The following is a 16350-nucleotide window of genomic DNA, read 5'->3' as shown; positions in this document are numbered from 1 at the left end:
TTCAGTATAATGTGTATTATGTTTTTAAAAAATAATAGTTTGGGGAAAATATATAACATTTATTTACAATTATATTTTCATATAAATGTTATACATATTATTTAATATACATTTAAAGTATATATACATTTCAATACATATGTACAATATATTGAAAGTATTACCTATGTCTACAATGAATCGCTAAAGATAAACAACTTACAGTTTTAACAGTGGTTCCCTAAGGGGAGAGGCAACTGGAGAGGGACATTTTTCATACACTTTCATTGTTTGAAAGTTGTATAGTGAATAAGTTCATTTCTGTATTTTTCTAAAAAAAGCAGGTACTGCTTCCGTCATTTTAAACATAAGTTGATATTAGATTTAAGGGAAAACAGAAATGAAGTAGATGAACAAAAGCAAGGGATACTGAAAGGTACAAGGATTTGGCAAGAGCCTGCTCTCTGCAGGTAAATGGGGATGGGAGGCAAAGCTAAGGTGGCTGTGATGCAGCCCCCCCGCCCCGCCCCACCAAGCTACAGGGACCCCAGGAGGGCAGGGTGCTGATGGTGAGGGTGGCTGAGCTTAGGATGATTTGGTGGGAGACCAGCAAAGAAGAGGGGGCCCTTCCTTGTAAATTCACAAAGATGTGAATTCCTGGGACAATCATTCTACAAGTCATCAAGAATTGGCTGGGGCTACCTGTACCAAAAGGCAAAAAGTTACCTTCTCTTTAATAGTCCAAACCGTGCTGCACTTATATAAAACAAACAAACAGCAATCTTGACTGATTGACTGCTGAGTGCTTCATATGTGCCAGTCACTGTGCTAGGCTGCTGGGGGCTGCAAAAATCACCCTCTTGGAATCTGGTTAGCTCGTATCTCCTGAGCTTTTTGTACTACTTATTAATCACAGTGCTTTTAGGGATGGCACTGAAAGTCTGACGCAAAGCAAAGACCCTGTTACAAGAGTTAGCTTCCTCAAATTTCATTCCCTTACAGAATACTTCAAAATATTGTTATTGAATCGCTTATCAAGGTAACAGGAATGATATTGGATGTGAGTTTTGGAGCCCTCGGTAACATCAACAGTGTACTGAATACATTGTAATACAATTATCAGCTTACAAGACTGGCTTCATCCCAAGTCTGGATTTTCTGGGCAAGGAAACATGCCTTTGAATTCCCAATGCCTAGCACAGCGCCTGTCGTACAATAGGTGCTCAATAGTGGTTGGTTGAGGAAATACATTCAATTTCTCAAAAGAAATTAAAAATGCTTTGAAGAGGTTCTCGTGTCTACAATCATTTTTTAAAGTGTAACTCAAGGCTCATTCCAATAAGGACCGAGTCAGACCCAGCCTCTTCTTGAGGATGGAGAACTTGGGTTTTCTTTTTTTTTTTTAATTTATTTTATTGAAGTTTAGTTGATTTACAATGTTGTGTTAATTTCTGCTGTATAGCACAGTGATTCAGTTATACGTATACATCTATTCTTTTTCATATTCTTTTCCATTACGGTTTATCACAGGATATTGAATATAGTTCCCTGTCCTATACAGTAGGACCTTGTTGTTTACTCATTGTATACATAATAGTTTGCATCTTGGATTTTCTTTTTGATACTAGTACCTAACAATGAACTTGCCTAGCACACTGCTGACCTAAGATAAAGGTCTGCAGACATGGATGAAAAGCTAGAGATTCTCTCCATAAATAAAAGTATTCTGAGTCATTAAGAGAAAAAAAATCTCCATTCCATCATCCTAAACCTTATCTATTTGCCAGCAGCCAGCTGTCTGAAACAGGTGGCCTGGGTCACGAGAGGAAGCAGCTTAGCACGAGCAAGCTCTCCATGGGTCCCTGCACCATCCTTTGCAAAAGATAGATTACTTGCTCAACTGATGCACCAATCCAATGACAGTCCTAAATAGAATTTCCTGCAAAGGTGGAGAATTAGGAGGCTGCAATGTGGCGGAAAGGGGTAGATACAGGAAGAACCACCCTAAGGTAAGAATATGAAACTTTCCCCCTTTGCCTCCAGCACAACCGTCCTCTCCCTTCTGCAATCTAGCTCCTCATTTCAGTCCATCCTTCCCTTTGCCCTCAGTCCCAGGTACTAACTGTTCCTGTGTGCCCTCCTCTTGGAAGAAAAGGAGGTGTGATGAGAGTAAATGTGATAAGACTCTAGCATGGTGCTGTCCAATACAGTGACCATATGTGGCTTTTTTTACATTTGAACTGAAAGCAATTAAAATGAAATAGCCATGTGTGGCTTTTTGACTTTAAGGCAATTAAAATGAAATAAAATTGAAAAATTCAGGTCCTCCGTCTCACTAGCTACATTTTAAGTGTTCAGTATCCACCCACGTGGCTGGTGGCTACTGTCCTGGATAGGGCCGCTCTGAAATATTTCCATTGCTGCAGAATCTAGTACTTTAGCAGGCATCCCTGTAATGTTCTATCCAGTAGAGCAGCACACTTATTGAATATATATGAAGGAGTCAGTGAATTTAATTTCATATAGTAGAATCTGGACACTAGTGAGAAATTGCCTGGAAATTTTCAGAATCCTCACCTTTGTAAATGGCTCTATAAACTCATGCTTTAAAGAACTGTATCAGAAAATGTTAATAACCTATTTTCACAAGATTTTGTGAAAGGATTAAGTAAACTTTATATTGAATTATAAAAAGAGTTGATCATATTCTAAGGGAAGTTAATTCCATGAGTTTGTGCCAATGTACTTTACTCGATGGAATTGACCTTAGAACCTGGATGAATATTTTACCTCCGAATTCTAAGAAAAACAGTTACATGCAAATGTATGACTTTGCACCAAGTCTCTTGGACATTTTAGCCTGAGGAAAATACTCACCCTTATTCCTCCAGAAGGGCTCTTTATAATAAACTATACACTTGATGACTGAACCCAAAGGCACACGAGTGATCATCTGGTTTCTCATCATTGGCAGAGAGGGATTGAAATGAATCTTCATGCTCAGAACAGGAGGAATAGCACTGATCACATACTTAGCCTGGAAAAAAAAAAAAAGGACGTGATTAAACATTGCTGGTGGGTTGTTTTTGCTCTTTTTCTAACATTTCTCCCTCATTTTACCCCAGTCCCCCACTCAGTCTCTTCTTAGAGCAACTAGAAGGGTCTTGTTAGAATCAGAATGAGCTCTCGTTCCCTAGTTCAAAACCTCCAATGACTTTCCATCACACTTGGAGTCAAAGCCAAGTTCGTCATAGTCACTTTCAAGGTCATACATGAAAGGAACCCCGTCACATCTCTGAGCTCATCTTCTATTATTCTTCCCCTCAGTCCTCCTAATTCTACCACTTTGACTACCATCCTGTTACAATATCATGTCAGGCTTGCTCCTACCTCAGGGCCTTTGCACTGGCTGTTCAGTCTACCTGAAAAACTGTTCCTCAGAGAGCCACCTGGCTCAATTCTTCATCTCTTTGGGTTCTGTGCTCAAACATCATCTTCTGAGTGAGGCCTTCCTTGATGACCTTATTTAAAATTTCATGATCAGTGGTCCCACCCCCACCTTCTGGCACATGCCCTTCCCCTTCCCTGCTTGGTTTTTTCCACAGTACTCATCACTATCTGGCATAGTCTATATTTTAACTATATATTTGATTACAACTTTTCTCCTTCACTAGAATGTAAGCCACACGAAGGCAGACAATTTTATCTGTTTTGTTCACTGCTATGTTCCCAACTCCTAGGCACATAGGAAGCACTTGATATTTATCAAATAAATATTTTCTTTGATTTTTCTAATTATGTAGGAGCCCAATACAGAGGGTTGATAATATATGTTTTATAAATCTCTCCCCTCACCCCCAAATATTATGGTTCCCTTTTCCTTTCTTTCAGATGGAACTTTTTCACTTTGGGCAAAGACATTGTCTATGAAGTTTAGAATATTCTTGGCTTTATTTAAGCTCTAGTTATCTATGGGACTCTGGTCTCTTCTCCCTGGTTTAAGGCTCTTGGTTACCTCATACACCTCGCGGTTTAGGGTCTCCACAAGGACATTCTCTCCTGTCTGGTCAATGTGGATCACAGGCCTCTCCAACTTCACTCGGTCCCCAAGGAGGTCCATTATCCGCTCACTCACTTGACCAGATCCACCCACAAATTTCCTCTCCTGGAAAGAAAAAAGCACCCAAGAGGTGGGTAGGAAATATAGGAATGGATATAAATTACTAAGCTGCTGGTTTTCCTCACGTATCTTTACTGTGAGAGGTATACAATTTCATGTTGTTGTTGTGGGTAGTGTCTTTCACTATTGTTTTCTTTTTTAAAAAATATTTATTTATTTATTTATTGGCTGTGTTGGGTCTTTCATGTCGCACACAGGCTTTCTCTAGTTGTGGCGAGCAGGGGCTACTCTTCATTGTGGTGTGTGGGCTTCTCATTGCAGTGGCTTCTCTTGTTGTGGAGCATGGGCTCTAGGCCCACAGGTTTCAGTAGCTGCGGCACACAGGCTCAATAGCTGTAGTTCACGGGCTCTAGAGCACAGGCTCAATAGTTGTGGCACATGGGCTTAGTTGCTCCACGGCATGTGGGATCTTCCTGGACCAGGGATCGAACCCGTGTCCCCTGCATTGGCAGGCAGATTCTTAACCACTGCACCACCAGGGAAGTCCTCACCATTGTTCTCTAACTAATGATTGCTGGCTATTGACAAAACTGCAGGTTTTCTAACAGCCACCTTCCAGGTTATGTTCTGACGGGCTCCCAGGCTCCAAACCCAGCTGGACATCCTCAGCCTGACTCCCATGTCCCACCTGCCTGGCCACAACCCCTGCTCTGTGTCCTACCTGCATCCTTGGGTTGGGTTGCTGGGCCACAACTTACCTGAGCACACCTAGGCCTGCTTCCCCTTTCCGTGTTACTCAGCCTCAGAATCTTGCTGGCCCACCCATCCCGAGGCCAGCTTAGTCCGTGTTACAGTCTGTCTGTCTCACCCTGGGTCAGGGACCTGCTGTTTTTGTGGCCACTGAGGTCATTTCACCTCACCACACCCACCTGCAGAAGATTCCAAATGCTCTGTGTGATTGTGCATAGAGTTGAACTGACTGCCTCCTCCTAAATTTTCAGTTCAGTTAATTTTTAAAAAGACTATTTCAAATAGGTCTAGGAAGAAGAAGGTAACAGAGAAGGAGAAAGAGACAGGAGGGGGAGGAGGAGAAGAAAGAGGGTGATGAGGCGGAGGAGGGGGCAGGAAGAGGAAGGGGAGGAAAGGAAAATGACTGTCAAGGAGATTATCTAAGGACTCTAATCCATTTCATACTGTGCCCAGCCTAGCGCCTTATACAAGGCTGGGGCCCAGGAAATATGCAATAAACAAAAGAATGAATGAATTCCATGTGGTGCATGTGTTTTCTTTTTTTCTTTTTTTTTCTCACTCTTAAGAGTTGTAGGGCAGATTCAATGAATAACATTACTCAAGTACTTACAAAATTGCCTGGCAAACATTAACAAACATTAGTCATTATTATTACAATGATTACTACAACTAGCATTTCTAATGTAAACATCATATAAAGTCCCCTTTTATTAACAGCCACAGGAGCACTGCTGGTGAAATATATAGGATGCCCAAGGATCATGGGAGAAATGGAAGTATGTATCAAGTCATCTTTCTGTTTTCAAGTACCCAAAGGACCTGAAAAAATGGTTGGCCAGAAAAATAGCTCGAACGCAGCTATGCAAACATGCTTTAAAATTATATATTTTGACCTCGATAAGATTATATATTAAAGCAAATGGTTAGAACTGAAAAGGAAGTTATAAATCACAAATTCTACTTCTTTTACAGAGAAGGAAATAAGTAGGTCATTTTGAGAAGCTGTCCGCTTGCCTCCACTTAGTCATGATAGTGAGCTCCACTGAGTTCAGGATAGTGCTAGGACCTGGGAATGAGAGCCCCTGGACTTGACTCGCCCTCTCATACTTTTCCCACTTCCCACACAGAAGCTTTCTCTTGCAGTCTGGATGCTAAAATTTAACTCAATCCACTATAAATACTCATTTAGTATTCAATTTATAGCTAGATAAGAGGGGGAATTTGGAAAAAAAGAAAAATACATTTTTTCTTCATTCTGAAAGGTTTTGTTTTGCCACAAGAGATAGTAAAACGCATACTTGCACACATACACACAAAAACAAAAGTACTTTGTTCTTATCTTTGAAGGTAAGAACTGCCAAATTTAATTAAATATTGAGAAATGAGAGGAGGCTAGGTAGAAAAGGTGAGGACACATGAAAAGTAATTTTATTTTTGTTTAACCTTAAACTTACCAAACTGCCTCTTCTTTGAATAGCATTTATCTTGTTTGATACCCAGCTGCACTCATATTGGAAATTAGTGAAAACTACTTAATGATTCCACTTGGAAGTTATAACCTTACAACTAAGATGTTTTGAATATAAGCCTATCATATATATGTTGAATAAACTTTAGGAACTCTTAGTGTCTCTTCTTTTACAGAAATTCTATCTCTATCCTAATGTACTGATACTTTGGTTGATCAAGAAAACTAAAGGCAAAGGGCCAGAAAGCTAACTTCCTTAAAAATGAGACAAAAGGAAAAGTTTTTCCAACTACCACTATAAATAAAAATCTTTCTTTCAAATACCAAATCAATTTTCTCAAGTGTACAATCAATTCTAATTTGATTAGTTTTTTTTCTTACTACTTCACTTTCAAACAGTGACCTACAAATTTGTTTAAACAATAATAATTAAGTACCTTTTATGTTTTTTCACAATAAAAAAAATGATGTGTTGAAGATACTACTAAAAATACTTCACCTTTTGAATATGGCTCCTGCACTGAAGATCTATAGGAATTTTTCCAATTAACTTTCAAATCTTCCCACAACCCCTGTTTTAAAAAATATCTCCAAAATAATTTGAATGAATGCTCTACAAATCAAAAACTGATTCACAAGTCCCTATTACCATAATCAACGATTCTAACAAATCTCCTAAATATGTGCTGTATCAGTTTTCTTGATTATAAGATGTCAATAATATGGAAATATTTTTAACATAATAGAATATTTAATTACATCAGTTTCCCATCAACACACAAGTCATTTAATGATGTTTATATTGGTCATTTCCATTGGTTGGCAGGAGGCTCTTCCACTAAAGGCTCCCATGGTTTCCACTGCACCATTTTTCTCACCAGACTTAGCTCATTTTCAGCCTGAAGAATCACCTCTTCTATTTGGCCATCCTGAAGCTGCTCTTCTAATTTTTTAACATCTGGTTCCGCTTTAACCATACTCAGCTTCTCATTTGTAATCTGTTCTGTATACTTTCTATATGCTGCATGTTTAGGGATTTGTCCAAGAACATCAAGAATCTTTGTATACAATATTTTTAACCTCTCATGTGGAGTCTCACATACAGCCAATCCCACAAGGCCAGTGGTCTTCTTAAGCAAGCTCGCCATGACAGCTCCTGGTGTGTGTGTTTTAAATTGAAAATATGTTTCTGACTTTGTTGAGCTTTCCAAGAAATACTCAAGTTATGTTCATCAGATTCTCTCTTGCCAACTGATCAAATAATCACCGGATGTATATCCAAATGGAAAATTGCAAAAAATATATGAAAAAAGAGACAAGCCTAATTTTAAAATGACATTGGCCACTGGGTTGTCGCCCTGGGTACCTAACAACAGACCGTCCCTTTCAAAAGTTACTTTGAGCTGCTATGATCAGGCTCAAAAAGCCACAAGCCTGTCTCCTGCTTCATCCTTTTATGACTGAAGGATGATGACAATCTTTCATTTAGGCAGTGGTGGTTTTCTGTTGGAACAGTCGGGGTATGAATGGGTACCTGCCCTCCATTGGTTGTTGAGAGGATCCTGGTCGTGCCCCCACACTGCTTCACATACCACAGGAACCAGAGAGCAGAGACCTCATGGGTCTCTGCAGTGACACACAGGTTCACAAAGAGAGTAGCAAGCTGCTTCGAAGATCTGCTCAAGAAGAAAGAAGAGCAAAATTGGCAAATGCAAGGAAGCATCTTCTTCATTCTCTGGAAATTATTCAAGCGGTAAACTTACTTGCGTAAGTGGAGCACAATTTGGCAAGTTGCAGAAAACAGTCACTAGAATCACATATTATAAAGCATGACATCAGAGATTTTGGGACAATGAGATGTGTTTTCCCCTTAATCAAAAGACCTAACTCAGAATCAGCTTGTATTCCATATTATATGCTGTCATGCTTGTTCCCCACACACTTGCTACTTTTCCAGTCATCCCTGTCTCAGTAAAAGGCATCACCATTCACCCACTTGCTAAGGCCAACACTCCAGCAATCAACCTTAATTTCTCTCTTTCCATCCCTCTCCCCCCATCCAATCCACCAGGAAGTCCTGTTGTCTCCCACCATATCACTCCACCTTCATTACCACCAATCTGGCATCATCTCTGGCCAGGATTATTACACTTATTTCCTCCAGACTGGTCTCTCTCCTTCCACTTGTCCTCACCTAATATCTATTTACCACACTTGAGGCCAAAACCTTTTTATTGCCCTCCCCTCCATGGTGTTGTTTCTAGAGTGTAAATCATGCCATTCCCTCTCTTAAAACTCTCCAGTGGCATCCTATCAAAACCAGAATAAGATTCAAATCTTTTACCATGGCCGCCAAAGTCCTAAGTGATCTAACCCATGCCTACCTTTCCTATCTCATCCTGTACCTTCTCTACTTATTCTGTTTCCTCAAAAAGATGAACTCTTATATGTCTATGCAAATGAGCGCCAGCTTCTACATTCTCAGCACCCTGGCATTCTCTATCATTTTACCATAGTGTAGTATCTTTAAAACTATTTTCACTGTCTTAAATTGTCTTAATTATCAGTTTATTATTTTTTGTTGCTGTCTCCCCTACTATAATACCAATCAGTGAGACAGGGATCTTAACTTTCTGGCTCACCATAGTGTCCTCTTAATAAAATAGTGTCTGGCACATAGTAAGCACTTAATAGATTACTTGTTAGATGAAATGAATACATGGTTGATAAGAAATACCAATTAAACATTATTTTTATTTTACTTTATGTTTTGGCCATGCCACACAGCTTGCGGGATCTCAGTTCTGCAACCAGGGATTGAATCTGGGCCACGGCAGTGAAAGCCTGGAATCCTAACCACTAGGCCACCAGGGAACTCCCTAAACATTATTTTTAAGTGATCCGTAATGCTCAAAGGATATGCTATTCAGTTATTTTACTATCTAATGGAAGACCAGCTCAAAGAATGGATGAGGGGAAAAAGTGATTAACAGAGTATAGATAGATGAACTTTTGCTTGAGGTTGACAGCTAAATGATGAGAGGTTATATCCTACCTGGAGCCACACCAGAAAGTGAATGATCTCATGCACTTCCAACAACTCAGTTAAATCTAACAGATCCTAAGATTCACCAGTAGTAATGTGTACTCTGGGATATCTTTAATTAGGACCAACCCCACTTTTGACTTTGACATAAAGTTTGCGTGTTGTTAATCTGGTTATAACTGAGGCAGAATTTGCCCTGGTAGTGCTGACAATGGGTGCAATAAATAATACCATCTTCCATTTATTGAACTCTTTCACACTTCGTGGTTTTTTAAACCCATTGTCTTATCAATCTGTCATAAAAATAACAGTTATTAGTTTTCCCCGAGACTGAGTCTCCGGAAGTTAATAATATGTAGCGCACACCTCACCAAATTGTACAACTGCAAACCACATTATACCTGATTCAAACCTCATACTTTTAATACCTCAAAATACTTTATAAATAGTCAGCTGACAACTTTGCAGGGACAAATATTTGTCAAGGGACATCTCTCTACCCAAGTGTCCCTTGACTCTGGAAGTTTGTAGAATCACACCCAAAACACATACCAGTTACTTGGGACAATGTCTGCAACCATAACCACCTTGTGACAGTCCCCATCATTCAGCGTGCAAATAGTATAATATGTATGTTGAAGTGACAAAGTTAGTTTTGCAACATTCCTCATGATAACTGAAGGGATGGAAATTGCTGACTCATGCTTTCTTTGCAGAGGCAATTTTTGGCATCTCTCTAAAGCAAACATCCAAAGATTGGTTTAAATTATTACTTCAAAGTGAAAACATCCTTTGCTGATTCCTGATGTCCTGTTTTCTTTGTTGTTTATTGTATAGGAGCATTCAGATTGTATAAGGTAAAGGGAGTTGTATAACTAGAAACCAATGTTGCCCTAGCTAGATAACCAATATTAAACATAAAAATAGTGCTGTGATTCTAGTTGTTACCTTTGACTATTTGGTGAGGAAGAAATAACCCTGGTTTGAAATCAAGGGAGATCTAAAAGTAATTGTCTCTGGAGGGCCAGGCCATTCCTAATCCTTTATTTGATTTACTCTGGGAACTTTAGTGAGAAAAGAAATGAGAGGAACAGTACCTGAGGGATGGAAGGTCAAGGAAGCTAGTGCAATAATATTTTCATGTTCTTTGCCCCATTGACTTTTTCAAAAATAAACATTATTATATTTTCTACGTGAAAAATATATACATATTATATAAAATTTGGAAAATTTATAAAATAAAAAGATGAGAGAATGAGTATCTTCCACATTTCTGCCCCCCAAAAGATAATCCCTAGACTCATTTCGGTGCATTGTTTTTCTAGTTATAGGTTTTAAAAAGTGTATTTACATATCTGTGACCACATCATAAATTTAATCTATATTTCTGAAAAGCACTTTATAAATGATAATAACAGAAAGAATGATCAACATTAGTCTTTGAATGTATGATTGTGCTTTAGTTTGAACCATGGTTGGTTGGATATTCTGGGGATTACTTCCTTGAAAATCAGGAAATGATATCATGCTTATCTTACTCAGGAAAAATTTAAAAATTGCCTTGTGTTCATATATTCCTAACATCTCAGAATGCTTTATTTTGTCAGCCAGGAACCTAGAATATTCACTAAGAGGAGGATTAGGCCAAGGATTATGGCAGAAAAACTCAGATCTCTATGAGACCAAAGAAGTATAATTAGTCCTGTCTTCAATGAGCTTCAAAGGTCTCTGGAGAGAGAAGACCAAATGAATTTATTAAAAGCTTTTTAGAGCAGGAGTTATAAAACAAATGCAGGTAAAAAATACTCACTATATTTGAAAATCTCAGGTATAAAATTTAAAAGTAAACACTGTGATTTATTACAAACTAAGTTGTATTACAAACTACATTCTCAAAGCAAGTGGTAAATAGCATCAGATGAGTGTTAAAAAGGATGTAATTAATAATAAGCATTGATTTTGTGACAATAAAAGGGTTTTACTCTTTCAAAAGTGGTTGCTTTCCAAGGCCGAAGACATGGGAGAAATACATGTTCCTCATAGAGGAACTAAAATGTCAAATGATAACAGATACACACATTACGGTATCTACTTCCCATGTAATAGTCTGCAACCAACCGTGAAATATGATGTTTGATGAAGAATTTTAATGATGTGGTAACTGCTTGCACTGTAATATTAAATGTTAAAAAACATTCTGATGGATGCCCATTGCTTTCAGAGCCCACACAGTTTTCTTTTTAGAAATGAGGTCATATATCACACTGTACATACTTGATAACAGCCTGCTTTTCTATCTGTTTAACACTATGATTTTTTCCAAGCCATTAAATATTCTTCTACAACACGATTTTTAAAGATTTTAGAGCATTCCAGTTTTCAGACAAACCACAATTAATTTAACCAATCTTCTATTATGGGACATTTAGATTTTCCTTTTAAAAATAATGCTTTGAATCTCCCTCTCTCCCTTTCTCTCTTTTTCCCTCTCTTTTCTCTCTCCTTCTTTAAGCTAAATTCTAGAGTTGAATTTACATATGAAGAAGTATGTAAATTTTATGTCTTTTGGTTATTTTCATATCTGAGATTCAGATATCCCTAAAAACTTTTTACTTTTAGTTGCCAATATTCCAACTTCCCTGCCCTATGCCTAGAGAATGAAGACCAACCCCAGAGCCTTATTTGCAATTAATGCTGTTTAGCATGGATGAACCGTCTCATAGGAATGCCATTTTCTTACTCTGCTTACCACACATTCACCACGTGCTTGGGATGGAACGCTTATCATCCTTTCCTTTTTCCCTGCTGTCCAAGAGCAGTGAGGCCTTTTCACACTCTCTGTCTATATAGCTTCCACAGCTCACATATAGTTCCCAACTCTGCCAACCATAGTTTAATTCTTGACTCATATGAACACTTTCTTTCAATGCTACACATTTCTCCCTAATGGGGTGCAGTCAGTCCAGTCATCTATGTTTCCTGGACAGTTGTGAACTATCCAGAGAACTTCTCTAGAAGTTCCTCTTCAAAGCTTTGAAGAGTGGCACTCCATCCCATAGGTGTTCGAAATGCATGTGCTGATTCACTCTCTCCATACTTGACCACCAGTGAGGAGTATACAAGTATCCCTACATCAACAGCTTGATAAATGAGATCTTTAAGCTGATGGCCTTTAAGCTGTTCTAAATAAGGGAGGTGGCACAATGTGGTCCGTCCTGAGGACTTTAGGGGGTAATACCACCTTTGCAATGCAAAACTATTCCGAAGAAGTAGATTTGATATATAGACATCTTTAGGGCGGGACATGGTTCCAATATTTTTCAACACTCCACCTGGCCAAATGGTGTGGTCAGAGACACAAAGCAGCAACTCATCTCATAGCTGCTGAATGGAATTGCTAAATAAACCTGAAAGAGGGTCACAGTCAATGCCTGCACCTAATGGTGGGTCTTACTCTGTCCAGCAGATCTTGTCCAGCAGCTCCTTCATTGTCATGTAGTCCCACTGTTCTGCAAGGGGCGCCTTCCATGGGGCATCACTGGGAATCTATATTCAGATGACAATTCAGAGGGGAAAAGCAAATGTAATTTTCCATTTTAAATAACTATTTCAAAAGCATTAAAAACTCTAATTCAAAGAAGGAAAAAACAAGTTTTCCAAATTCCCCCAATAGTGGCTTTTTACTGCACAATCCATGTTGTCTGTGTAGCTTTCCTATTCACTTAATCCATATTTAATTTATGATAACTTTTCCTGTACCATAAATGAAGGCTATGTTGTAATCGGGCTGTTTCCCAATATCAACTACTAAGTTACTATTATAATTTAGAGAGAACAATTCAGAAATTCAACTCCTTAACAAAGATCAGACAGCTGCACTAAATCATGTCTAAATTGGAGTTTCAGGTTAAGCTCTGTCTATATTTACTTAGGAGCTGCAGGTTTGGGCATGGTGGTGACTCAAAGACCCAGAAGTCTTACTTGCTATGTCCTGAGTATATTCTAAATTAGAAACATCATCCCAGGAAGGCTGGATAATATAAGATCTTCCCCCCTCTCATCAGTAGCAGGCAAATAGCAGCCTGTTGGATGTCTCATTCTTTTTTAAGTTGAACTTGAACTTGAACTTGAACTTTTAGAAACAAGTTCATTTATTCATCTCACAAATCTTTCTGACAAGTTACTGTCCTACACAATGTGCTAGACACTGGTGACATGTTTCATCTTCTTTCTTTTAAATACTAAACTTATTATGCAGAATACAACTGTCATCAAAGAAGCTTTAGGAAGCTTTACCTCTCGTCCCATGTCATCCATTGTCCTCCAAAGGTTGTTATGATCTAGGTAGGCAATTGGATTCCACACAGGTGGTAATGGGCCCCTGAAGGGGTAGGATTTGCCCTGTGAGATACAAGATAGTTTTAAAAGGAAACATTTACTACAATGGAAAAGTAGTAAAGTATGCCAAGTTGTTAAATATCTGTAAGCAAAATCATGTTATCAATATGTGATATACACTTAAGTGTTTTAGTTCCTTGTGTCCTCAGAACCCAGTTTAACTTTTCAGCATTAAGATTTCCATCAAGGACTTCCTAGGTGGTGCAGTGGTAAAGAATTCGCCTGCCAATGCAGGGGACACGGGTTCGAGCCCTGCCCTGGGAAGATTCCACATGCCATGGAGCAACTAAGCCCGTGCGCCACAACTATTGAGCCTGTGCTCTAGAGCCCGTGAGCCACAACTACTGAGCCCATGTGCCACAACTACTGAAGCTCATGTGCCTAGGGCCCGCGCTCCACAACAAGAGAAGCCACTACAATGAGAAGCCCACGCACCACAATGAAGAGTAGCCCCCACTCGCAGCAACTAGAGAAAGCCCATGTGCAGCAATGAAGACCCAATGCAGCCAATAAATAAATTAAATAAATAAATAAATTTATAAAAAAAAAAAGATTTCCATCAAAATTCCCTGTTACCTAAATAAATTTGGTGCCACACCAAACACAATAGAAAGGGTTTCTTTTTGAAACTGGAACCCTTACCATGTAAAATGTAAATGCCAGTACAGAAGTGGGGTTACCTAATCTCATACTTGCCAATGATAGTTGCAAATATCTCAGAGCCAGGAGACTCTGCATGGTGGAGGGTCAGAAAATGACAGCTGTAAATACTACCCAAGACAGAAGGTGATGAAAAACCAATTTCAGGAATGCAGGTATCTGTAGGAAGGGCCACAAAACAGGGTCCAGCAAGCGTCTGCAAGGAATCAGATATGCTAGGTCAACAGAGGAGTTCCCAGAGATCAAGGTCAAAGAAGAAAGAAAAGACAACTTAGGGAGTTCCCTGGTGCTCCAGTGGTTAGGACTTGGCGTTTTTCACTGCTGTGGCCTGGGTTCCATCCCTGGTCAGGGTCTAAGATCTCAGAAGCCAAGCAGCACAGCCAGAGAAAAAAAAAAAAAGACAACTTTAAGGTTTTGCTTGTGACATGTTTACACTACCTGGCTCTCCCAGAAGAGCAGAGACACCTTGACACAGAGACAAAGGGCATGTATTTCTCCAAGGATTACTAATATGACAGCATGCAATTCGTCTCTGGGAGGCTTAAGTTGTTAACGGCAGTTCAGGGACAGACACAGAAACCACTTTAGGTTCATTTGAAAACCTGAGTCAGAAGTCAGGCTGTGCATTCTGACATCATCTTGCAACCAAACTGGGGTAACTCAAGGTCCACAGTCAACCAAAATCTCACAATAACTCTCAGTCATTCGGCAAAGATTCATCTCACACTGATTTTGTAGTCACAGAAAATATTTTAATAATTATTTCTATGCTCATATTGTTTTTCATTCTCCAACAAGGCCCTAAGGTTCTCAGGGAGTAGTTATCATACAGGCTTACTTTTCTTCTTGTATTAGTCAGGGTTCTCCAGAGAAACAGAACCAATAGGATGTTGGGGGTGGGGGAGCAGCGGGCAGTGAGAGAGAGAGATTAATTTAATTTTAGGGAATTGGCTCAGGCAATTGTAGAGGCTTGGCAAGTCCAAAATCTACAGGGCAGGCTGGCTGGCTGGAAATCCAGGGAAGAGTTGCAGTTCAAGTCCAAAGGCCATCTGCTAGCAGAATTCCATCTTCCTTGGGGGACCTCAGTGTTTTTCTATTAAAGCCTTTAATTGATTGGATGAGGTCTACTCACATTATGGAGGGTAATCTGCTGTATTCAAAGGCTAATTTAAATGTTAATCTCATCTAAAAACATACCTTTACAGGGACTTCCCTGGTGGTGCAGTGGTTAAGAATCCGCCTGCCAATGCAGGGGACACGGGTTTGATCCCTTGTATGGGAAGATCCCACATACCAAGGAGCAACTAAGCCCATGCGCCACAACTACTGAGCCTGCGCTCTAGAGCCCACGAGCCACAACTACTGAAGCCTGCGTGTGTAGAGCCCATGCTCTGCAATAAGAGAAGCCACCGCACTGAGAAGCCAGGGCGCTGCACCAAAGAATAGCCCCTACTTGCCACAACAAGAGAAAGCCCAAGTGCAGCAACGAAGACCCAAGGCAGCCCAAAATAAAAATAAAAATTTAAACAATAAAAATAAAATACCTTTACAGAAACATCTAGAAGAGTGTTTGATCAAATATCTGGGTATTGTGGCCTAGCCAAGTTGACACATAAAATTAACTATCACATTTCTTAATCAACTTTATTGAGGTATAATTTACACCCAAAGAAACCATTTTAAATGCATGATTTGGGAAGTTTTTGACACACTGTAAGCACCTGTGTAACCTTTACCACAATCAAGATATAAAACATTCCCATCACCCCAGAAAGTTCTCTCTTGCCCCTTCCCAATCGATTCCTGCCTCCTTTTTAGCCCCAGACAACCACTGATCAGTCTTTTGTCACCATAGATTGGTTTTGCCTGTTTTAAAATTTTTTAAAAATGTGGTATGATTCCACCTTTATCTGGCTTCTTTTGCTTGAC

The 16350-nt window shown here is 39.3% G+C and overlaps 2 protein-coding genes across 3 annotated transcripts in view; both read right to left on the bottom strand.

Annotated features, from left to right (window-relative positions):
- MAOB (monoamine oxidase B) overlaps positions 1–16350 on the bottom strand; it is a 124403-nt gene that overhangs the window by 24236 nt on the left and 83817 nt on the right. For both annotated transcript variants that reach the window (XM_057717750.1, XM_057717749.1), the window contains 5 exons: positions 13660–13764; positions 12818–12909; positions 7852–7993; positions 3995–4144; positions 2857–3016 (listed from right to left, as the gene is read on the bottom strand). In XM_057717750.1, the coding sequence (XP_057573733.1) occupies positions 2857–3016; positions 3995–4144; positions 7852–7993; positions 12818–12909; positions 13660–13764 (649 nt within the window). The remainder of the gene's footprint in view (positions 1–2856; positions 3017–3994; positions 4145–7851; positions 7994–12817; positions 12910–13659; positions 13765–16350) is intronic.
- On the bottom strand, positions 4151–7651 carry LOC130841623 (NADH dehydrogenase [ubiquinone] 1 alpha subcomplex subunit 5-like). Its single transcript, XM_057717751.1, has one exon. It carries the CDS (start codon positions 7463–7465, stop codon positions 7124–7126), a length of 342 nt encoding a protein of 113 aa, XP_057573734.1. The 5' UTR covers positions 7466–7651; the 3' UTR covers positions 4151–7123.

This window comes from Hippopotamus amphibius, chromosome X, assembly GCF_030028045.1.
Source record: "Hippopotamus amphibius kiboko isolate mHipAmp2 chromosome X, mHipAmp2.hap2, whole genome shotgun sequence".
Taxonomy (NCBI): domain Eukaryota; kingdom Metazoa; phylum Chordata; class Mammalia; order Artiodactyla; family Hippopotamidae; genus Hippopotamus; species Hippopotamus amphibius.
This window is presented reverse-complemented; position numbering and strand designations above follow the sequence as displayed.